General features: G+C 33.3%; 1 protein-coding gene across 1 annotated transcript in view; it reads left to right on the top strand.

Moving 5' to 3' along the window:
• DIAPH3 (diaphanous related formin 3) overlaps window positions 1–26,684 on the top strand; it is a 536,969-nt gene that overhangs the window by 346,793 nt on the left and 163,492 nt on the right. The window contains exons 24-25 of the mRNA XM_057494450.1: window positions 5,089–5,253; window positions 22,600–22,735. Of these exons, the coding sequence (XP_057350433.1) occupies window positions 5,089–5,253; window positions 22,600–22,735 (301 nt within the window). The remainder of the gene's footprint in view (window positions 1–5,088; window positions 5,254–22,599; window positions 22,736–26,684) is intronic.

Genomic DNA, 26,684 nt, shown 5'->3' with positions numbered 1-26,684 from the left:
TCTTAGAAAATGGAAGATTTGGAAACTAAGATACACAATGAATAAAAATGTTTTTGAATTTGGGTGATTGACACTCAAATTTTGTTTGTATTTTTAGTGTTTACTATTAGAAGCACATATTAAATCTTTGGTTCATCAACCAATTCTGAAACAATATGTATATTATCTAAATTGTTAAGGTTGCATTTTACAAGCAGACATTTAAACAGTCATGATTTAGTAACTATTAAATAATTTGTTAATTGAATTGTTTTAAATTAGGATACAATTTTTTTCATATGAAATTTCATTATTAGTATTCAGTTCTTCCAAAGCATCCCCATATTTACACATACTTCTTAAAATAAAAAATATAAATTGAGTACATCCTGTAAAACACATAACAATTATTTCATATGTATCACATTGACTTTTTTATTAATAATTATGCTACTTTCCAGTCACTGAGCCTGGTCAGAAATAAAACTGGAGTTGAATCATTTCACTGTAATTATTTGTCCAAAAATAAATTAGTGTGGCACTAATTTGAGGTAGGAACATTAATATTGTTATATGTAAACTACTATATGTGAGGTATACCTACTAAGTTACTAGTGAGAAAATTAGAAAAGTCCCAGGATTTGTGTCATGTAGTGACTGTTCCTTTCCTTTGCTCTTTAAATACTAAAATATTTATTATTTTAGGGAAAATAACAAATTTATAGTAGAGCAATTGCCCTTGAAATTCTCCTTTCACAAGGATTTACCCATTTTCTTTCTACCCCATCTCCTGAATCTCTTAGAAAAAAAAAATTTGCTAGACATTTATATATTTTTGTATTCATCATAAATTACATGACAAGTAACTTGACTCTTTCCCATCTTACAGTCTTTAAGTTCCTTCATTGCAATCACACTTTCTTTTTTGTTGTTCTAGTATATAGCAATATTTGGGCACTTTTGAAGTTACTACATAGATACTAAAAATATCCCAATATATCCCTTGAGAGAAAGACTTAGGACTTATATCTTACTTAAATCTGTATTCCACACTGCGTAAAACACTGTGTTTTTCAGGTAAAGGGATTCAGTGCATTTTTACTGAGTCGAATAGTTGTTAAGAAGTGAGACTGAGGAGTGCAATGGGCGAAATATAAACTTGTATAACACATATCCATTTGCGAGAGTGGGATTCGTAGTTGAGTGATTTGTAATAGCTAATTTTTCTTCTCTTGAATTAGTCTTTTCTTCCTTCTTTCCTTCTTTCTATTTAGTCCATTCTTAACAAACTTTTAAGACTTGGGTTAAAATATCCTGCTCTTCATCCAAATTTAGGATGATCTTTTCCTTCTCTGAAGTCGTATTACCCTTACAGAAAGTGCTACATAACATAATACTCATGCTCTTGCACAGCTATGCCTCAGTTGTTTCAGTCAATGTCACCTTCTTAGCCAGGATTTCCCTGACTAATGTAAATTAACCTTTGTCACTCCATATAGTATCACAAACTTTTATTTTCTTTGTCATATCTCCTCCATTGCCTTTTTTATCATCTGTCACTCTGCTCTAGAAAGTATGTTTCATGGAAACAGGAACTTTGCTTACCTCTAACTAGTGTTTTCCCTAGTGCTTGTAAGAGTGGAATACAGTGGAGCTCCATGAATTGTTACCGAATGGCTGGCTGGCTGGCTGGATCCTGGGTACCTAAGAAGATCTATAAAAGGTATTAGATGTGTAGGACTGATGGAAGCTGGTCCTTGTAAGGTGTGTTAATGGAAATAATAGATATCCTTGGTGGGGGAAGTACAATAATGAGGGCAGGACATAAGAATAAATGTAGAATATATTTGTGCTGGGTGACTTAACCATCCCTTAATGAGAGAATAGCCCATCGATAATGATGTAGATTGTCTCATTAATGTAACCATTTATTCCACCTTATCAGACAATCATTTTCAACTGAGAATTTGAGTATTTCCAAAATTGGTTCTGTTAAATCATAATTTTACCATTCTTGTGGGTAATTCTAGTTATTCATAGCTCTGCTTCATTTCCTTTGGGAGCAAATTATTTTATAGATAACAATGATAAGAAAATTAACTTACAAAACTCCCTCGTTGTTAGAACAAGACCATGTCTTTCCACGGTTTTGGCTCTTGGTCGTCTTTCCATCCCATTTTTTAATAAAACACTGCTGTTTTTATTAAGAATGCTCAGACATATTCCTGATGTTTCATTAACTTGTGATTCTTACCCGAAAATCTAAAAAATGTTATTGGATAATACTTAGAGTTTTATTTTATTTCAATCTGTTTACCAAATTGATTCTTGAGAATGAGCTTATTTCCAGGTGTTAGAATAAAATTACTGGTATTTGTGAAGTGCCTATTGTTAGAACTCAGAGCCTTCCAAGCTTTGAATGAAAAGGGCAGAAAAAGGGTAGCATTAGAGCCATACAGTTAAAAACACCTAACAAAGTAGTGTACTAAGCCTGTTGTCTGGATAGCTATTTTTCAGGGATTCTATTAGCTCTTAACGTCATATCCAAATTGTGTGTGCATCTCTGTGGGTGCATATATGTGAAATTTTATGAATAAAGTTGCATTACTTTTATCAGATTTTTGAGACTATTACCCTTTACACCAAAATTTAAGAATGATGACACTGGGGGAAATTAGTAATTGGCACCAATATAGCTGTAGATGGTTAGACTTAATAGCATAGAAGGTGGTATACAGTGTCTAGAGAAGGGAAATGATGATCTGAATTGACCATCCCCTAGAAAGGGGGCAAGAATAAAGCACTGCTAGGAAGCTGAACTAGAAGGAAAAATTCACAGCTTCATTAAAGGTCTGGACTACTAACATTACATATTCAGTGTAACAAATGGTCACTCAGAGCTGCAGAGATTAGAGGAGAAGGCTTCGTGGATGAGGGAGGATTGAATGATATAGGTTTGGACAAACAAGGCAGAGAGCAGTTTTCCTTTTAGACAGAAGTTAAGGATATATAAATAATCCATGTGGATATTGTGTCTATCTGGGATGTTAATTTTAGGTGAGAGTTTATATATTGAATAGATAAACCAATGTTGATTTCTGAACTTACCAGGTACATGAAGTGATGATTATTTCACATTACAAATGAATCTCCATGTAGTCCATATAATGAAAGTTTCTGATTGCATTCAAATGGGATTTTTATTTACATGAATTCACTTTACCTGTAACACTTCATGAATACAGATATTTAACAAGACAAAGCATATAGAAACCTGTCACATATGACTATTATTTTGATTTCTTGTGATTTTGTGATTTAACTAATTATACAAATCTTTTGTTGTTCACCCAAGACTTAAAAAAATAAATGATACCACATATAAATGCATTAACCACTGGTACTGTTACAATCTAGATTCTAGAAAGTGTAAGGAGGCACTTAGCTATCAGATGAATATAAATTCAGCCACAGAAATATCTATTTTCTTTAATGCCATTTAAAAAAGAATCAATTCTTTCCTTAGAATCTAGACTCCGCACATTTTGGTCTATTCTTTCATCTTAAATACTATGTGCATAACTAAGCGGGGCATAGTATGGGGGCGGGGGACAGGCATAGAAGGGCAATAGGTAATCTGTGACCTGACTGTAGACATGGGTACAGGTGCGTTGTGTTTGCCTGGGATGCCTTAGCTCCTTGTGGAGAGGTTGGGTTCTAATTGTTAGAATTCTTCTCTGCCCCCTGGATTCACCACCTGTCTGGCAGCATGCTGCCTCTTTCTTCCTTGGCCTTTCATTCTTTTTCTAAAAATGAAGGGCATGAATCGTTTTCCTTATTTTATCTTCTGAGGAATGCTTTGACCAGAGGGACCATATCTTTTTGAAATTGTGGAAAATCTTTCTATTCAGATATAAATGTTCCATTTTTTTTTCTCTAGGTCTGAAACCAGTTATTCTTATTTCATTGCTGACTTCATTAAAAAATTGTGCTAACTTTTATCCTTTTGCATTAGTCAGAGACAATAAGATGACTTAAGTAAGTTTAATTCTGTATGTTCCATGTCTTTAAATGTCCCAGTTTAAAGGAGTCAGACAGTTATGACTGATGCTCCAACAGAGTCATCTTTTGAGCATGTGGTGGCAATTTTATATCTAACTGCATTAACAATTTGTCACACCACAAAGGGAGTTCTATGGCTTGTTTAGAAAATGTTCTCTAATACCACCACCACTTTCACATTGTCAGTCATCTCTCATCTCAAGCTCAGTATGCTTTGAACTGTGTTGTCATAAATGAGAACATTTCTGATGTGCATGTGTGTTTATGGAATTGTAGTTTTAAATCATTAATTCATAGGAGATATTCTGTACTGATTTTCTAAAGTAAATGTCAAAACATAAATTTCCTTACATGATATGCATGGTTTTTAATGTCTAACTCTTAAAAATTTATTTTTGATTGCTTTAGATCCTGTAATAAAGCTTAAGATGAGTAAGTAGCATTAAAAATACCAAGTATTTGCATGTATTACTAAATGCCATTCATCTTTCTAAGAACTTTTCATTATTAACTCATATAGTCCTCAACATTCCTATAAGATAGGTAGTAGTATCCCCATTTTACAGGTGAGGAAATTGTGGGTCAGAAAGATGAAGGCATTTGGCCACAGGAACACTCTAGCAAGTGTAGGAACTACATGGTCCAATTTAACTGTTAGGTTCAGTGCCTGTGTGGTTGATTTCAATATGACTGTAATTGCTCAACTGCAGCTGATTAACTATAATTTTTAATCATATTGCATAATATGAATTATAGGCAAATTAGAAGTAAAATTTCCTTGAATTCAAATGTAAAAGAAAAATATTAAATATTTAAATTTTCTGATAATTTTGCCAGAGATAATTAGAAATTGACTTTAAGATTTTACCACAGGGCAGTAATAGATTGAGTTGTTAAGAATGGTTAACTATTAAAGGCAATTCTGGCATTTTGTGGATGTATAAGAGTGGTTAACAATTAAATGTTGGACTTACAGGGTTTTTGTTTTTGTTTTTTTTTTTTAAAATACTACTTTGTAAATTTCAGAATACCTTAACTATAATATACAGCTTTGTTACCAGTGCAAAAGAACAATATGAGAAACTTTCAAAGTTACATGAAAACATGGAAAAGGTATACCAGAGTATAATGGGATACTATGCCCTTGATGTGAAGAAGGTGTCCGTGGAAGATTTTTTTACTGACTTGAATAACTTCAGAAATACATTCGTGGTATGTTAAAAATTTCAATTTATTTTTAGAAAAGTACTTGTGTCTGTACTATCTCATCCATCATTTATTTCATTACTACATTTCACTTTTGTTGTCTGTAGTAAACCTTCCTTTTCTGATGTTGAAAGTTAGCTTTAAAATTTCAGATTTTAAATCTATTGAAAAATGTGTGGTTTGTTCTCTTTTTGGCTTTCCCAACATTAAGCTATAATCAGAAATTTTGATTGAAAAGGTGACAAATTCTGAAGTTTTTCATTAAGACTCCCTTCCTAGCTGATTACAGAGCACTTTTGTAATCAGTTTTTGGCTATGAATTTGTTTCTTTATACTTAAAATCAACTTGTGTTTTGGGGGTATAATTTCACCAAATTCTGTGCAGCTCCTATGAAGCTTTTTTTTTTTTCCTTTTCTTAATGCATTGTACAATAAGCTACCTGCGATTTGCCTTTGAATGGATTTTATATTCCTAGGGTTTCCTTTAGATACTTTAATAGGGAGGTCAGGTCTTTGATGTGGAATCCTTTCATTTAGGCATTAAAAAGATCTTTTGAAAAGTATTAGCTGATTAGATGGGGGAAAAAAACACACACATATTAAAGTGAGAAAGCATTGTTGCTTCCTAGGGAAATGGGTGATACATTTCTACAGTGGAAAATTATGTTATTCTTAATAGATGGCTAAGTCATTTCTATATTTCAGCAAATGTTTGTGGGAATTAAAAACTTTTGAAGTGAAAAGAAGAAGGTTAAATTTAAAGAGCTGGTTCTTTTTAATCACAGGAAAACTTTATTGCTGAATTTATTAGACTTGGTTATAATCACTTGGCGATGATTAGATAGCCTTTTAATAAAATCTCAGTTATTTTAAAGGAAAACTCATCTACAATAAACACACAATTGCTGCCCTAGTTTATTCCCTTCACAAATTCAAAATGATTCTTCAAATTATTTTTTTACTGCCAGAAGTGGAATTGATTAATATATTTATTACACATCTATGTGTGATCTATTGTACAGTACATTATTTTAACTTTCATAATATTTTATGAGGCAACATGGCTTAGAGGAAGGAGCAAAGGCTTTGCAGTGTCAGAAAGCTAGCTTTGGATTCCACACTAGTTATGACTGAACCTATTTAATCTTCTTGAGCTGCAGTTTCCATATTTATCCAAGGGGATATTTATTCTTTTTGTAAGAGTTGTTTAAATATTAAATGAGGTAGTATATATTATTTATCATACCTCCTGGCACATGATAATTACTTAATAAATTATTATGCAGTCTAAAGGGTTAACTCAGTGAAATAGAGGTAACTCAAGCCCTGCACATTTGAAAGAAAGTACGGCCATTAACTGGCTTCTGGAGAAATCTCCTCTAAGCCCTTACAATATCCTGCCTAATAAGAGTGTCTTTGTGTACCTGGGGCCTTAGGCCAGACTAGATAGTTTATGCTAAAAATATGATTTAGGGGAGCACCTGTTTTTGTTTACCTGGGGCCCTGTGCTGCATTGTCTGTGAGTCACCTAGCAGCCGGGGCAGGGTGAGGGTGGAGAAGGGCCAGAGACCAAGTAGCTAAGGTCATTCTTGTGGAAGGTTCCTGCTTCCATGGTCTGTGACTGACCTCCCAGTAAAAACTCTTGACACCAAGCCTAGGGAGGAGAGCTTCTCTGACTGGCAATATTATGTTTGTGTTGTCACACATCATTACTAGAATAATGAAATTACACTAAGAGAAGTCAATTGTGATGATAATCTGTATCCTTTTGCTGTAATAAAATGTAACAGTGAGTATAACAGCTTTTCTGAGTTCTGAGAATCCTTCCAACAAATTATCAAACCTGAGGGTGATCTTGGGGACCCCTGACACAATTATGCATAAAAGTTAAAATGGATAAATTAAATAATAATCCCCATCATACCCTGAGTATTCTACAAACCAGACATTCTTCCAAATGCCTTCCATATATATATTATCTCAATCTTTAGTTCTGTATCTTTTCACTATTACCACCCCTCTGTGACAAATGAAGAAACTGAGGCACAGAGATGGAACATACCTAGTTCACTGTCATTTAGCTATAAAATTGTGAAAATAGAAGTTGAACGTGTGTAATCTTCTTCCAGAGCCTATACTCTTAAATGATCTGTTGTGCTGCCTCCCATGTTCTGTAGCTTATGTTATATTTTACAAATAGAAACACTGGCATTGAGAGGGTCTCCTAATGAGACCAAGGTCATGTTGTTTTAAGTGATTGAGTTGGCATTTGAATCCAGGTCTACTTCCAAATTTTCCCGGGATCTGGTAGAATTTAGAGGGCTTTGGACATTCTGTGGGCAGCTTGGCATTTCTGTTACTAAATGGTGGGCAGAGAAATAAGGTGTTTGAAGGGAGAAGGGTTCAAAAAAGGAGGGTAATAGAGTGGCGGCCATACTTCGTCTATTCCAGAGTTCACGTGGGTGCTGGAACTAGCTGCTGTCACAGACACACACTTACAGGCACACTGTACTAAATAAAAATCATTGGAGCTAAAAAAAACCATTTCTTTACTGTAAATAAATAATTTAAAGAGGAAATTTTCTTTAGGATAAATATAAATACAACTAGAAGTGAAGCAGGTAAATCAAGGTGGTTCGATTTGGCAGACGTTTTATTCTTTTTTCTGGTAAATATGGCTATAGTGGTTGAAATTTGAACAGTGTATCTTTAAAAAGATCACTTTGTCAATACTGGCAGAAATTGACGAATGTCTTGTTTTCTCAAAGTCTTATGATGTCTTAGGTTGATATTAATTCCATACTGCTGAACTATGGAAATCAGGTTAACTTCTCCAAGTCAGTGTGAAAATATTAGAGACAGATGTGGAACTTTAGTGTGCTAAAAAGTCTGTTCCGGAAAATGCATTAATACAGTTGGCAAAAATGTATATTTTCTTCTGAAGAGAATTTTGTAAAAACTTATGTTTACATTGTTATTTCATCTACTGGTGTTTTAGATATATTCTTGGTCGTGAATGAGCAAATTTTACCATAAAGCAAAGGTCTATTTTGTATTACATACATGGAGTTGAAACCACTCTCCTCAATCTGTGCCTGCCCCCAACCCTGGCAGTTTTCCATGGAATGTTTTCTCCAAGTTCTGACCACTCTACTTGCTGTTCCCTATGATGACATCATTCCTGCCATATTTTGCATGGCTTCCTTTTCAGACTCTTATCAGACTTCTGATCTCTACTCAAAATTTGCTTCATCTAGTAAGACCTGTGTCTATCCTGTTTAACTTTGTGCCTTTAGTGTAATTCATGGCATATAATAAATGATATGTTTGCTGAGTAACAGATGCTCCCATCTACAATGGATGACAGGCTTTAATAACCAACACATACAGTGTCAACTAGTGCCAGTGGCTATATTCTTTCATTAAATTCTTAACAACAACCAGATGGAGTATGTGTGCTGTTATTCCCATTTCACAGAAGAGGAAACTGAGGTTTTGAGAGATTGTGGCTTTCCTGCTATTAAACATCCAGTAACTGCTGGAACTGAGATGCTAACACTGAGAGTTGGCTCCAGAGTCTACAGCATGTATGGCTAAACTGTATCTGAACTCCTATTAAACATAAGAGTGACATTCAGTAGGACTACCAGGACTCACTTCAAACCTAATCCCCAAAATAAAAAATGTGACCTCTTTTATTTTTAATAGTAATTTAGTTTGTGGATAACTTAACCAAATACTTGTGTTTTAGATTTGCCCCAGAATTTACCTTAAGAAATTTAAGACTGGCTCATTTTTATTTAAAGCCCCTTTCCTGTACCTTTGACTAATGTTTGTAATCTGTAACCAGTGTTACTAGGATCTTATAACTAATTGGTATAGATATTGCTATTCAGAGTTTTGAGGTGGGTTTTTTTTTTTTTTGGTTGCTTGATTTTGTTGTTGTTTTGCTTTCTAAGAGCCTTTTAAAAATAGTCAAAGAAGGAACACGTGTTCCAAACTGCTGCCTCAAGCCATGTAGACCAGGGGGGAAAGTTTCAGGACCTTATAGCTTGCAGCTTCCTCTGAGGAACAGCTGTTCACTGTGAGAGCAGTTTAACTCACCACTCTTCTAGTTGGGGATTCTTTTTTTAAATTTTGGTATCATTAATATATAATTACACGAGCAACATTTATAGTTACTAGATTCCCCCCATTATCAAGTCCCCACCACATACCCTGGTTGGGGATTCTTAACTGAGAATTAAGTTGTGGCTTTAACAATCTGCTCTAGGTAGTATGCTTGTTGGGAATAATTTCTATTTAGAGACTATCAACTTTCAGTATATAGGGAGTGAGTTTAAACTGTAAGCCTATTTAACATTTTTGTTATATAATAAAAAGTAATTTTTATTATTTTATTTGGCTTTTATTTATATTGTTCAAGAAGACAAATCCAAAAACAACTGTCACTAACTATTTGCTTCTTGCTAGACTGTCTTCTGGATGTTTTATACATGTCATCCCACTTAGTCTTCACAATGTTGTTGTGAGGTACCTGGGGGGTAGAGAAACAGTCTTTGCAGAGACTCTGCAGAATTGGTGGGGGCTAGAATGTGAATAGAGGCTGGCCCAACTCCAAAGCCTGTGCTTTTTAAAACATTTCCATGTAAACTGCTGCTCAGAGAATTTGTAAGAGAAGTTAAAATGTAATTTTTAAGGATGTTTTTGATAACTTACTAGAGGGAATCGGTGCAGGACATACTTACATTTCCTATCTCCTTGATAGAATAACTTTCCATTTACATTGATGGGTTCATGATAAAGGAATGTTTGCAGGTCTGGTTCTATATCAAAGCATAAAATGTTCTCTTTTAAAATTAAAGTCCTGTTAATGTAAAGCCTTGTGGCCAGGTGGGGGTTAAGATTGAGGGGCAGAGTGTCAACACCTTTCTGTAATAGATTATTATTTCCTACAGGACTCATGTGAAGCATGAAGTTCAGATTGGAGGTAGTGGGTAGAAATGTTTGACCTTGCACAGTAGGCTGAGTAAATTGGTGGCCTACCAGGCATCAGCTTTACCAGATGAAGTTCATGCCTTTAGTCATGCAGCATTATAGAACAGTTGTCATTGTTTGCCACTGGTGACTGGTTTTAGACTCACTGTTATATGCAATTAACACTGTATCTGTTATAACAGAGGTATCATGCTTCTGCACGATGAATTGAGCTCTTACAGTTTGGGTTGGCTCTTGATAGGCTCCTTGCCCCAGCTCCCTGAGTCTTATCCAAAAGCTGTTGCATATTCATGTTTGTCCTTTTGAGTTTGGATCTAATTTTCCTGTCTTCCACTGGTCATTGTGGCCTTGAAGCATGATGTATGTCCTGCTCCCACTTCCCAATTATGTTCATGTTAGAGAATTTTGCTCACACTACTTCTACTCACACAGGCTTGAATTACATGTTTCTTCCTTAACATTCTCATTTGTTATCCTGAGGACCCTGCCCTTTTCCATCATTGAAAGTTCTTTAGCTCTTCTTTCTTCAGTCAGATTTATTAGCACGGTGTAATGACAATCTTAACTCCTTAAGCAAATTTCGTCTGACACCTTGTTTATTTTGCTTAACAATCTCAGAGAAAAATACTTCTGAATGCCTTCACCTCTTAGGACTGTTTTGTTATTTGTTCTCTTATAGATAATGCGTTTGAAAAAAATTTTTCTACAAAAATAGACTTATTAAGAATGTCATTTTTCTGTTTTAATTAGGCATATGTAACAATTAGATTTTCTGCATTTACAATTTCATATATCCCCATATAGAACTGATGTGACTACACTTAAGCCAGTTTTGGTTTCTGTAGTTTTTTTCCTGAGCACATGAACATTTTCTGTTGGGATTTTAAAGTACTGAAAAATATCACTAAGCATCCTTTATTAGTAGTTTCTAACACCTGCATATCTGGGCATCCCACTTTCGGGTTAGGATTTTGAGGGCAGCAGAAAGCAATCTCAGCCTTAAAAGGGATTGCTACTGCACACACAAAAAGGGGGGAGCCATGGATTGTATCCTCTGTTGTTTTTGTACACTGGATTTACCCGTATATGCTGACTCTGCAGTTATTGTTTTCGTGTGTGTGTGTGTGTGTGTGTGTGTGTGTGTGTGTGTGTGTGTACCTCCCATGTGAATTATGTCTGACAACAATCAAAGGGAAAGGATTTGCTCTCCTTTCTTCAAATCTAAAGTGATTTATGAATTCTGCCTACAATTAGCCTTACCTTTTTAGTTTGTTTGTTTCTAATAGTGTTTTGCTGTCTGCCTCACTATTGGGAAGACAGCAGAGGCTCAGAGTGCAGGCTCTGGGATCTGAGCACCAGGGCTGATATGACTGTGGACAACTTACTTAACCTTACTGAACAACAGTTTCCTGTTAATAACAGCATGTGTTCCTTAGGCATGTTACATTTTGAAGAAAAGTGACATGCACCCTCAAAGCAAGTTAGCTACCTACAAAAAACAGAAGTAATTTTCACCTTTTCCTTCTTGACAGCATTGATATTTTAAGTATTTTATCACTCTTTTATGCTTCCATATAGAATATTTTGAACTGAATAAATAGCTACTTATTTTCCATTGATAGCTCTTTCTTTAGGTTATTTCTACAGTTTTGTTAGTTACATTTCATACAGTTAAAGATTCATCTTTCATGGTATTTGAAGACTTTAAGCTGATTCTGTTCATACAATTGAAATACACTGTGTGGTGAACAGATAAAATCAATTATATCTCATTTAATCATGTTTCATGTGTTGGTCAAATACACTGCATTCTTCTACTGAACACTCAGACTAAGTGATTTGCCAAACAAACAAATCATCCAGTGAAAGTGTATTTTCAGTGTAACCCTTTGTTGATACAGAGGACAGCTGGAAGAAGACTCATCTTGCCAAATTATTTAAATTAGACACATTCTCTGCTTGTCAACTCTAAACGTCATTTCTGATGACTGCTGTATGGGCCAACTAGGTGACCAAGAGGAACTCCAGACCTTTTCCTTGAGCTCCTTAAGTCTGGTTTGACTCATTATATGTGATCAGAGAAAAGAAATCACCTATGACTGGAAGTCCCATGATTCGATGTTGAGCCAACTTGCATAATTATAATAGGAAATAGGTTCTATCCTAACCTATTCTGGTCCACTTATGTCCTAAAAATTGTCTTCATTGCCATCTCTGTTATTCTTTTTTTTTTATTAAAGTATCATTGATATACACTCTTATGAAGGTTTCACATGAAAAACAATGTAAAAATTCACCCATATTATTGAGTCCCCCACGCCATACCCCATTGCAGTCACTGTCCATTAGGCCATCACTGTTATTCTGAGATCATACTTGGATGTATAAATCTCCAAACCTAGAATAAAATACTCTAGCTATCAGATGTTTTTTTCTTATCCTACAGTTTATTTAAAGAATTAAATCAATTCCAGGTGCTAAATATTTGGGGTTTGCAACCTTGAAAATAATTCTCACAGATTTTTCTAATCTTTACTCTTGTAGCTTCTCATAATAAAAACACACCTAGACTAATTCACTTAAATTTTCTTTTTACTGATAAGATTTATTCTTACCATGCATTACTCACTGGGATTGTAAATGCATTTGACAGATTCTGTATGACTCAGTGACTGGAAATTTGTATTTCTCTTTCACGTTTTAAATATTTTGTTTGCTCACTGAAATAATATAGCAAAAGGTAAAGAATGAATTATTCTAATATAATAATGAGGTCAGCAACTGATTAGTAATAGAGGGGGAAAAGTCAACTAAATAACTAATGTGTAATAATAAGTATAGTAACCTGTGTAATTCAAAAGACACTAAGATACTACAAACAAAAATGAATAAAACATCATGTTCTTTGTACAATATACTGGTATATGGTACTGATAAATTGGTGTCTTACATTCTGAATATTAAAGAAAGTGCATGTGTGCAAGAGCACATAATTAGCTGAAGGCTACTTTTTATTTATTAAACATTACCAAGTTCACATGGAATATTGTGCGGTTTTATCTGGATGTTGTCCTTGAAGAGATGACTAGCAGTAGCTCAAAAACTGCCCTATCTCAAAGCCTACCTTTAAGCACTATACTTCATTGCTGCCATCTTATGCCTATCTGTGTCTTTCTTTAGCCTCACAATGGGAAGATAAAAATGTATTTTTATAGTTTATCACTTCAGAACACAAGGGAAGAGAACACATGTAATGGAAAATCAAGTTCTACTTTGGGAAAATCTTAATTATGAACATCTTATACTGTTAAAGAAGTTGTTGAGTAGGTTGAAAAATCTCATTTGAGACCTTTATAGTATTTGAAGGAATCACAAACTCACAGCATACTTGTGATGGGTCAGTAATGTGAAGTCCCTCATGGACAAATAAGTAATTTGCTGTCTCATCTGAGACTGATTTTACAATAAAGAACCACTTCAAGCTGAAACAGTTTAATCATCAGCACCTGCATATCTTTTGGGACATTCTCAAAGGATAGTTTCCCATTTTCATAAGTTTCACCACCAAAAAAAGTTCAGTTAGACACCTTGTATTGAATGTTAAGATGATGAATTTTATATGTTAGCATGTAGTATATCATGCTTCTCTACTCCTATTGGTAGTAGGGTTTTTTTTATTAGATTTGTTAGAGAAATTTAAAAAAATGTTAGCGAAATAAATTTGATTTATTTTCCTGACATTCTAGATTCTTTTCTAAATCATCTATCTTGTAATTATTGCAAATGAGGGTTTCTAAGAATTAGTTGTTTTCTACAAAGTATAGCCCATTGTTTATTTTTGGCATGTGGAAGGAAATTTCATATTTAGTTTTAAAAGAAAATACTCTTGATGGAAAAACTGATAAGTAGATCACATACTTTTCATTTTTGTAAAGATTTTTGTAATTGGCATTAATAATAAACTACTTTCTTTCATGTTCCAGTATAAGAATGCATTCTCAAGGGTTCTTTTAAGTTAAAATATTTCCCCTTCCTTCCTGAAAATGTAGTCATCAGGAATTTCTGGAAATCAGCAATTTAGTGTGTTTAAGCATTGCCTCTTCTCAAGGCTCAGTAAACTCTTAAAAACATTTAGTGGGAATGCACTGAACTCTTACATGGTTGTTTACTTTGAGAAAATTAGCCTGTGTTTTCATAACTAACACCCTTACCTCTGGAAAGCATGTGGTAGTTAAATTCAGTTTGTCTAATCTCACTTTAGGGATGTTAGACAAAAATTGAACACCTGGGGAACAGAAAAGATTTTTGAGTTTAAGGAAAACTGTAGATCCCTAACATAAATGGTTTAAATATTCATCAATGATGGAAGAAAAAAACTCTGAACATGCAAATTTATAAGTTTTTTTTTGCCTTTTTTTCCATAAAAAATTGCCACAAGTTTTCTAAGTTACAGAAATATACAGGATATTATCATATGTTGAAAAATGTTGAGTTGGGTAGATAAAACTTTCAGTAGGCTAAGACTCAGAAATAGAGATGAAGTATGAACAAAACATTGGAAATCTACCTTTGTTTTATACTCTCATTTTTATATTTCATTGTAATTTTGTCTTATAAACTAGATCAATATATTTGGCAAGAAAGCCATATTTGGAATATAGACTTTTTTAATTTGGGGGGAAAAAAATGAAACAACTGTTAATTGTATCACTGAGCAATGTTTTAAGTTAATTTATTGGGAATGTCTAATTTCAAGTGCAAACAATACCTTCGGGGAAAAACACAGGAAACTAAACTCTCTTTTCCAATATAAAACCTTATAAAGCATATTAGATTTAGAAGTATTAAAACAATGTGTCTATGTATTTGTAAATTAAATCTTTAGTGATAAATATCTAAATTTGAGGTCAAGAGAAATTTTGCCTTCCATATTTAAGTCACTTCTATATTTTTTTCCTGCCAAGTAATCTAGCTCTATTGGATGTATGCTTTCAAGGTACTTCCTGTCAACTCAAAGTCAAGTCATATTCCAACATCTATGAATGGAAAGCATTTATTTTCTTATAGGAGCTGTGAAAATTGACATTCTCCCATATGCTTGATAGAATCATATTATTGATGTAAGCTAGAAAGTGGTTTTTCCTTGATTTGTTGCTGGATTAAAAAACTGTGTCTTTGAGGCACTTAATTAATGATATAGTAATAATGAAAATAATATCAATTTGTAATATTAATAATCACTAACATTTATATAGGGCTTACTATGTGTCAGTCACTTCTGTAAGTCATTTACACGTACTAATTCATTTAATTCTTACAATATCCCCATAAAGTAAGCACTATTCTTCCCATTTAACAAAAGAGGAAACCGACACAGATCACACAACTATTTAGTGCCAGATGCACATTCAAACACAGACAGTATAACTTCGTATTTCCTCTTCCTAACCAGTGCATTCTTTCTGATGTGCAGTAATAAACTCAGATTTTTTAAAGTAATTTCTGAAAATTATGAAAAGTCCTACTTATTGTATTTTTAAGACATTTTTTATTTTTTGTATTGAGGTACATACAATAAAATGCACAAATCTTAGTGCACAGCATGACATGTGTATACACTCATGTAACCATCCCCCAGATCAATATCAAACATTCTCGCTATTTTTTTCCCTCTTCACCAGTATTTCACCCATCTCCCCATTCCACCTCTCGTATGGAAACCACCTATCTGTTCTCTGTCTTTGAGTATATTTCAATTTTGTTTGTTCATTTGTTTTTTAGATTCCATGTATAAGTAAAAGCATATGGTATTTGTCTTTCTCTGACTTACTTCACTTTGCATAATACCCTCTAGGTCAATCCATGTTACTACAAATGGCAAGATTTCATTCCTTTTTATGGCTGAGTGTATATGTACCACATCTTTATCCATTCATCTATTGAACCCTTAGGTTGCTTCTTTATTGTGGCTCTTGTAAATAATGCTGCAGTAAGCATAGGAGTGCACAAATCTATTCATATTTGTGATTTTGTTTTCTTTGGGTGAATTCCCTGAGGTGGAATTGCTGAGTCATATGGTATCCCAGTGCTGGGGCCCTGGGGCATGGGCCAGTTTCCCCTGTGGGGTAAGCATCTGACTTCAGAAATTAAAAAGGAATTAATAATCCTAGAGAAAATAGGAGGGAAATGAAAGAGTAAATGAAGGGAAAATGATTTAATAGAAAACTTTTTAAAAGCCAATATGTGGTTACTTTAAAAAGACAAGTTTGATAAATTTCTGAAAAGAATCAAGAATTAATCAATAATATTGAGAATGTAATAAATATAACTACAAATATAGAAGCTGGTAAAAAGAGATGAGCATACTAAAGAAATTTGTAGACCAGAATTAGAAAGGTTGATGAAATAGATGAGTTCCTAGAAAAAAAGTTATGTATTGAAACTGACTTTAAAAGAAATAGAAAACTTGAATAGGTCTACAACTAATTTTTAATTTAATGACTTATTTCAAATCTTCCAACAAATTAAATGCTTGGCCTAGAAAGTTTTACATAAGGCTTACCAAATATAATGGAATGGTTATTCCAAATTAATAGCGTAAAAGATATGACCAAATGTTCAAAGATAAGTTATTCATGTCCGAGTTGAATTTATCCCGGAAATGGAAAGTATGGTTTAATATTAGAGTGTCCATAAATAGAGTTCACCACATTAAGAGTTTCAGTAGATTAAGAAAAACGTTTGATAAAATCCATTTAAAGTCAAATTTTAAAACAAGAATAAGGAACTAGTTGAAACTTGTACCTGCAAGTAGGACACTGGGAACAAGGAGAATGCTCTTATCCTAATAATGTGAATTTAACTCCTAATAGTGCAGTAGGATAAGACAAGAAAGAAATGTATAAAAATTGAAAATGAAGTAACTAACCATTCATTTTGGTTTTCTATGAGTAATTCAAAAAGGAACCTATAGGAAGATTATTAGAAATAAGTAATTTTATCAATAGAATACATAAAAATGTGTATTACTTGCATGGTATTAGAAATCATAATTTTTAAAAGACACCATTAACAAGATCAATAGAGAAGAAGATAAAGAGAAAAAATAAGATATCTAAGAGTTGCATGAAAAATGTATAATTCTTTTTAAAAAGACCCAGAGGTAATGGAGAGCCACATCATGTTCAAAAATAAAACCTATTGTAAAGATATCAATTCTCTCTAGATTAATAGACAGAGAAAGAGCAATTCTGTCCAAATCCTTATGGGCCTTTTCAAAAACCTTAATAAATTAATTTTGAAATACAGGTGAGAGAGCCAAGGCCCAAGAACAGTGAAGACATTTCTAAAGAAGAAAAAACATAAGGTATAATAATTGCATGTTACTGGTACAATATGGATATATTGACCAAATGGATTAAAACAGTCCCAAAACATCACACATATGACAACTTGAAATCCAGAGGAGGTGGATTTGTGGATGAATGGTGTAAAGGATAGGCTAGTTGTGAAATGATTATGAGTCAGCTAGTTTTCCATGCGAAAAAAGTAAATTGGATCCCCCCCATACCATTCAAAAATATTGATTCTGGAAAAGTAGGCACTGAGATGTGAATACCATCTTTAAAACTCTAAGAAGAAAATATAGAAGAATATTTTTGAAGTAGGGAAGGTTTCTATATAAAGGTGCCAGCAATAAAAGACATTTCTGACTACGTAAATTTAAGAACTGTTTACTGAAAGACATCATGAAGTACAGTGACAGTTGCAATCCAGGATATATTTATAAAACATAAAGCTGAAAAAAGATTCCAGAATATTTAAAGAACTCAAATCATTAAGAAAATGATAACCTAATGGAAAAGCGGAAAAAAGATAAAGACATTTCACCGAAGAGGAGATACAAATGTTTATAAACATGTGAGGTACTTGAACTAATTAGTAATGATAGACATAGAAGTTCAAAGCATGATGTGATATCATTCTATACCTGCCAAATACATAGAATATTGAAGGTAACAGTTTGGTGAGTATGTAGGCTATGACTACACACTGATAGTAGGGTTATCCCATTTTACAACCATTTGAAAACAATTTTACATCACCTAGGAAGATTTAAGATGAACCCCTCTGATTCATCAGCTCCACTCCTGTCCTAGAGACCAGTGGATTTCAAAGTTTTTTTACCATAACCCACATTGTTAAATAATGTTTTACAGTGAGACCCAGCACTCTTTAGAAGAGAAACAAAAGCATCCACAGAAAATACTTTTCCTTACTGCTTGAGTTACATTCTAAAACATTCTGTTCTCATTCACTTAAACAGTGATGGTCAACAGTCTCTAAACAGCTGTAGGAACCAACTAATGGGACCTACCATTACAAAGCTAACACACATATATACACAGGGGGACATATACCAAAAGGTTTCTCTGCATTGTTCATCATAGTGAAAAATTGGAAACAACCCAAATCCAACTGATAGAACAAATAATAAACCCCAAGTTAATATTATAAGCAATGAAAATGAGGTTCAATTTATATAGAAAAATATGGGTGAATTTTGGAACTGTAATACTGAGTGGAAACAAATCACAGATGTTTACAATAAAGATGATGTAATTTTCAAACAACTCAAAGTTAATATGTATGATAACAGCCACAATTTATGGTAGGTTGCACTCTGCCAATGCCTTCCTGTTCTAAATTCTACATATATACATGCACACTCATTTAAAATTGACTGACTTTGGGTCATTTTGGTTTCTCTGAGAGAAAATATGTAACATAATGCTATAATGTATATTTAAACTAGTTGTAGCAAGGGTGTTATTACATGAGTTATGTAGAAAACATAAATTATAGGTGGGAAGTAATTATGAGCTCCTATTTTATCTTCCAGAATACACACACATGGATATTTGTTAACATCTCTCTGTATATTTTTGAATGCACATATTAATATATCCATGTCTTTTTACATACATATTTTAGAATCTGATATCACTGTAAAAAGTATGTGAGCATTAAGAACTCAAGAAAATTATTCATTATTCTTCTGAAATGAACAGTCAAAAATGTGGCTGAGGTTTTAAAACCCTCTGTGGTCATTGCTCGCAGTGGTAGCTCGCAGATCTTTCAGACAAAGCATGCATCAGGCTGTATCTGGGAAGTACTGCAAACACTGACAGAATTCCTTTTGGCACTGCATAGCTGAAAGTAGTTGATAGGGGTGCAATTTATTTGCCAATTAACTAAATGGAAAACCAGGTCAAGAATAAGATGATTAAAAAAGGAAATCAGTGTCTTAAACCTGACTATCTTTATGTATGGCTCACCTTAACTTTCCTTTTGAGCTTTACATTTAAAATTGAAATAACCATGAGGCAATTGTATCCAGAACAATGTGGTTCTCTAACCAGCTTTTCTGTTTTAGGCTACTTTTACTTCTAAACATTTAGAAGAAAAATCCCAAATTACTGTTTGAACTGGGGTATTAGTTTCTGACTAAGTACCTATTTCTATGCTGTCTATTGGTATTTTTCCAGCTTAACTTCTTCTCCTAATGGTTATAATGTCAGAATAAGATATGTTTTAAATGAGATAGGCTTTTAAATGAAAATCAATTGTGCATTTTCCATAAAACAAAATAGCTTTAAGAACTGCTTCAGACCTTATTTCTAAATGTAAACATTATTTTTATGGATCCTGGGAAGTAATTTTGACTTTTTTATTGCCCAGCAGAATACTAGAAGGGTGTGGCAGTTATATCTGATAATAGGTGATCTATTAAATGTTCTCATTTAAATGCATCTAGTCATTAAAGTAGAAAATTCATATCAGAAAATTTTGTACTTTAATAAGTGTCATAAATAAGGCATATATTTTTATCTATTGTAGGATCATCTAACTCATTTCCCTCAAGCAGGTAATACAGTTTTGATTCCTGAATATTTGCTTATCTTCTTCTCCATCACAATCCGTTCTTCCTCCCCATCTCCCTTACACAGACATACATGGACACACATGCACACACAGACGGATAAGCACACTTGTCTTTGGAACCACATGTATTTTCTACTTCTATGTTGGCTTCTCCTACCTTCCTAACTTATGTTGAATTTTATAGCAGCTGTTGTCTTATAGCTGGTACTTAACATGTTACCCTAATATGAAGCAACATGGTGGAAAAAAACTTAGACCATAGCTAGCTTTCTTACCCCTCTCTACTTTCATTATAGTGGACAACTGTTTAACCTTTCTGTGGCAGAATGGAGAATGCAGAATCCATTTCAAGGATTGGAGGGATTGCATATTAAAGCATCTATTATTGCAGCTAGCATTTCATAGCTTAGCAGTAAGAATTAGTGCTAATATACATGATGAACTGTGAAGAAAGAGTATGAGAATTTACCTCGCTAGCCTGCCATAGTTAGTGGATATTGGCAGAAAATATAAGACTGTGGTGTCAGAGACAAAGATAAGTTTATTGCAGCAATAGCAGTGAACAGAGTAAACCATTTTGTAGATTGCAGAGCCCAAATTCCCACAGGGTAGTGTGAAGAGGGCCACATTTAATACCTACATACATACGTAGTAGTTTGTATTACTGTAGGGAAATGCTAAATGTAGGCAACCCATTGTTTTTTAAGAGGTAGTAAGAATGCCTGACCTTAACCCCAGTTTATCATACTGGACAATAAACAAATCCATTTCCTTAAGTCCCTACCTCTATCTTCCTAGACTTTATTGCACAAATATCTTTGAAAAGGTAGTTTGGAGCAAAGTGCTTGATTAGCATTTGTATCTTAGAGTTCTTAGTCTTACACTCTCTTGCTTAAAAGTCTCCAATTCTTTTCCAGTTTTCCTTAAAAGAAAATCTGACCCCACTCGACCCCTGCCATGTTGGTTGAGAAGACCCTAAATGATCAGGTGTCAGCATATATCCTGACCTTATACCACCATCTTACACCATCACCCTGGCTGCCTTTCTCTCAAACACATTAACAGCTTTTGCATTTGTTCCCCCAGACCAGCACTTAGCTGGCTTCTTGACATTCAAGATTCAGCTTGAATGAAACCAGTGAGAGAGGCCTGATCTGATCACCTAATACAAAGTAACTCCCTAGACATTCTATCACATTACTCTGTTTTCTTTCTTTCACAGTACTGTATTTATCAAACCTTTTTTATTGTTTATTGTCTGTGCTTGCCTCCTGCCCCACCCTAACACACAGAAGGTAAACTTGTTTTAGATACAGATATAGATATCTCAGGTCCTTAGAATAGTACTATTTACTACAGTGTCTCAGGAAGTGTTTACTGAATGAATGCTTGGATGGGTGAGTTACTCTTCCCTCTATGCTTTTTATTCCCCTTTTTTTGCCCTTGTACTTTTCCTTTCATTGTTTTTGTCAATATTAAACTTATTATTTGATTTCTAATGAAGACCTTAGGGTTAACAAAAATTAGATTACAGTAAAGAGGAAATTAAAGCCTTCCTCCAAATAAATAAGCCACCTACCTGTTAAAGCTTAGTTATATACTTTCCTATTTTATACTATTAGTGATAAACTAGCAATTAGATAACCTGTTTGGAATCACTGGTACTGAGATTACAGTCTCCGTAGGAAATTGTAATACCATACATGCTATTTGTTGGCACTTAGAAAAATTCATGTTTCCCTGCTAATTCCCACTAATGCCACATGAGAGGCATTTCTTGACTTGTATAAAACTTAGAAAATAAGAACTGCATCACAAAAAAAAAAGAAAAGAGAAATGCATCACATAATTTATTGAGATATTATGGTTCACATGTTATTACTGGTTTTGATGAACAGTCAGATGGTGTGGCTTTGAAATACCAAATATTTCTTTTGTCATCCTTACAATATAAAAGAAATTGTTAAAGATTGTAATATAAAGTAGCCATTAGAAAATACCAGCTCTTTTCTATCATTTCTTCAGCTCTTTTTCTTCTACTCCATAGTTTACTTAACAGAGGAGATTATGGGAGACTTGAATACATTTGCTAGACAATCTTTTAGAAATATATATATGAAAACAGTTTTGATTTGTAATTTAAATACTTTTTATTTGTAGTATCTGTCTTCCTTCTCTTGTTGATTTCACCAAGATGCAAGTGCTTCAAACATAGCAATTGTGATTATAGATACATAGACATTTGACAAAGGTTCATGAGCTAATTTTTTGAAAGACTGCTATGACTATTAGAAGTAACCATGATCTAAAATATATTTAATCCCAGTTCTACAGATTAATAATTTTCCATTTTCTTTGTGGAATTATTTTGGTTAAAATTGATCATTTTTCAAAATTTATTTGTAACAGCAAGCAATAAAGGAGAACATTAAAAAAAGAGAAGCAGAGGAAAAAGAAAAACGTGCCAGAGTAGCCAAAGAATTGGCCGAGAAAGAAAGACTTGAACGCCAACAAAAGAAAAAGCGATTACTAGAAATGAAGACTGGTAAGTACCACCATATTTGCTATTTATACTTTGTGCACTTAAGATTTATCCTGGTTACTTTATTTGCAATTTAATAAACTTTACTGAAAAGGGAAAATATCACTTAATTATAGACTTAATCTATCAACAGTTCTTTCTTTTTATGGGCTTTGCCCCCTTAATTTACTAACGAGTAGTTTTTGTTCATATGTTAGTTGCAGGTGATATTGTGCATCTGGGGTCTCTTTTAGTTCCACTATATTTGCATTTCTTTGCCTGCTACTTCACTAACTAATCTGTAATAATTATGGCAATTAAGAAATTAACAACTATAGAAAATGGACTATGGGAAATTGTATAGGACAAGTAGCTTGGTTCCTTCAACAAGATACTGTAAGGGAGGGAAAAAAACGATTGGGAGAAGGAGAATGTATTGATTAAAAAAGACTTGAGAGACATATCAACCAGTTGGAATAAATGTAACAACATATATTTGGATCCAAAGGTAGAAAAAAACAGTCTGAAAATTTGAATATCTTTTTTCTTGTAGACATGACAATGTTGTGAATATGTGTTAAAGTGTCTTTTTAGAGACTCTTACTGAAATTTTATAGAGGAAAAGATATAGTGTGTGAGATTTCAGTCAAAATAGTCTACCATGACTGGGAAATAGGTGGGCGTAGCGATGGAACAATTGGCCATAAATAATAATTGCTGAAGTTGGGTGATGGGAACTTTGAAGAAAAGGGTGTTCAATACACCATTGTCTCTACTTTTGTATATTTTGAAATTTTCTTTAATAAAAAGTTCTTGGGAAAAAGAAAAAATAGAATAATTAGTTTTGCACAGATATGTGTATTTTCCAAAGCTAAGTGATACCACTAACTTTGAAGCAAAGATTTAATTAAACTGTAGTTATATTTTCACCCCCTCAAAATTCTGGTTTTTCCACCTCCAAGCCACTAAGGATTATTTTATAGAAGGCTTTCTTTGATATCCATCAACCTCACTGCTAAATTACCATAGTTTACAACTCAGAGCTGCAAATTTCCCTAAGGTTTCCCCAGAGGTAGACAGCGATGCCATCTTCACCTTTTTTACTTTCACTTTTATAGACATATTTTATCTTTAATAAAGCAAACTGAGTACCCTAATGTATTGTACATGTTTCTTCCAATGGAAAAACAACCCCACCTAAGCACAATTTCTTGTTTATAGGAGTACACTTAAAATTCACAAAGTATTATCAGAGGTATCTTAAAGCGTTAACAAAAACAAAGTTCAGAGAAGTGTAGCATTGATTTTTAAAATATTCTTCTGGTAATCATTTAAAAATAGTTCTTTACAACCTAATTTACCAGACATTCTGATCTTTAAACATTAGCTCATGTAGTGTTGGATAAAGAGTCATCTAGATGAGCAATTTGATGGTAGATTGGCTGTATTATTTGTGGGTTTTGCCTGAGGACCTATCACACAGAGCCTCTCAGCAGCTCTCTTTCCTATCAATCTGGAAAATTAAAACCTGATAGGAAGCAAAAATTTAATGAAACTTCAAATTCAATCTTTTTGTAATAAACATTTGTAATAATGTTTTCATTTAAATTTATATTTCTCCTTAAAGAAAGTTCTATTTTTAAGAATAGCTAAGCTTATTTTATTTTCCCAATTTAAAAATAATACTTTCATGTCATAGAAAATACCTAAAAAGTAGTAGATCAAAAGACCATTACTCATAATCCTCTTATCCAAAGAATCACTGTTAGTATTTTGGCACATTTTTCTTCCTGTTTTAAAATTGTCTACCTTTTTAATAGTAGCTATATGATCCTAATGAATATGCAGTTTAGTATCTTGCTTTACCTTGCTGAACTTTGTTTCACGTTATTCTTAACTTGTAATTAATTCTTAATTTGTAATTTTTAATGTCTCATTGCATCCACTGGATGTGCCATATCTAATTTAACTTGCATTCGTCAGTAATGCGGTCATAGAATAATAGTTATTTCCATCTTTTCAATGTGATAAATAAATTTATGCATAATTTTAAAATGTAATTATCCTCATAATTAACTTTCTTCAGAAGACAGTCTGGGTAACATTAACTTATAGAAACAATATTAAATACATACTTTAAAACAATATACCTTTAAAATAAATATCTAGTATGTATGAATATTGTAATAGATTTAATTAGAAAGTGAGTTGACATAAAATTATAGGACATTTGATGCAGCAGAAAGCTATGATGTAGGAAGATACATATGAAAACATTTTCTGTTTTAGAAACATTTGAAAATTTTGGAAATTGTTTTGGGAGGCAGATTATGCTTCGAGACTGAGTTTTTCTTTTAGCGTCTTATTTAAATAGGTTTACTATAGAAATTCCAAAAACCAAAAGTATACAATATAATATCTCTTAATAAGCCAGTAAAGAAATAGCATACTCCAAATCAGTGATAGATTAATTACACCATTGATCCAGGCCAGGGAAGATGAAAGAAATGAAGTCAAAACTTAGTTGAGGTAACTTTTGTACCAGTTATTAATATGGAGAAACAACTCAGTCAACCAAGAGCTGACATCCAGCTGCCACACAAAAGTGTTAAGTCCCATGTTTTCAGATCACTTTGCTGGGGAGTGTAGGGTCTGGTGTTGATGGGCAAGAGGATCTTCGTAAGTGGGGCCCATTCATGGCCCTCCCCAATGCCGGTTAGAGAGTCTCCTCCATTGAGGCAGGAGCTAATGACCAAGGTCTTGGAGAGCTGTTTTAGATCAGCCAAGAGTTGCGTTGGCCAAACTGAATACTGTTGTGTAGTCCTCACAAACTCTTGAGTGTTTATAGTCTAAATGTCCCTTTGTCATAGTTGCTTCTATGTATGATTTTATTGGTAAGTTCCTAGGTTTCCCCTCAGCAGCTGAGCAGCCGAATTCTTAACAGTGGGAGGAGATGAGATGATGCCATCCTGACACAGTTTACTTCATTCTCATGTCAACACAACTGTACTTTTGGTCTTTGTCATAAACATGTGGATTAAAACTTAAGTCATAAGCAGTTAGATTTAAAATCATATTAAACCAATACACAAAAGAAATCAACTTTGAATTTCTTTTCTTATGGACTGTGTAATTTTAAAGAATCTAAGAATATATCCCAAATTTCATAGGGTCTGAACTTATAACTTTCTCACGAAAGTGAAAGGTCCCTTCTGAAACCCCAGAAAGTGATGATTATTCTAAATGGCCTCTAGTTTTTCTTTAAATATAACATAATTATTATTACAGAAAACCAAAGTATTGAGTCTCCTAGTGAAGCTGCCAGAGCCAAGGAAGTCATATAATTATCAAATATATTATTACTTATTTTTTATCTTTTTTTTTTTATATTTAGAAAAAATACAAATATTCAGGCATGTTTTCCTTTCCATATTAGGTGTAGGATTTGCTTTTTGTCAAATCATAATTTTCATAATATTCAGAGGCTTTATGAAGTAGAAATTACTAAAGTGTCTAATTAGCACTTTTTAAAATATTCTGATGCAAAATATTAGTTTTTGAGACTTTTAACAGATACACTGAATTTTTTTGTATGTCCTATATTTGACAAATACTACTTTATTAAAGACATTGTATTATTATCAAAATATGCATGCTAAGGTTTTCTATTATTATTTGTAAGGAAAATAAATGAATAGCTAAGCCACTTCTATTTCCTTTATTCATCAGCAAATTTTTTTTTCTATATGCTGTGATTACAGTGGTAAGTAAGAATAAATATGGTACCTGCTGATGTGAAGTTTAAAATCCTAATGAGTGAATCAGACAAATGCATATATAAGATAATTTCAGATTATAAAATTATATGAAGTAAAATAAAACAGGATAATGAGACGGAAATGGAGAGTGGCTGGGGTGAAGGAGGGGGTAATGGCAACATTTGGTCTTAGAAAACTAAGGAGAATATTAATGT

Source organism: Manis pentadactyla, chromosome 17 (assembly GCF_030020395.1).
Source record: "Manis pentadactyla isolate mManPen7 chromosome 17, mManPen7.hap1, whole genome shotgun sequence".
In the NCBI taxonomy this organism is placed as follows: domain Eukaryota; kingdom Metazoa; phylum Chordata; class Mammalia; order Pholidota; family Manidae; genus Manis; species Manis pentadactyla.
This window is presented reverse-complemented; position numbering and strand designations above follow the sequence as displayed.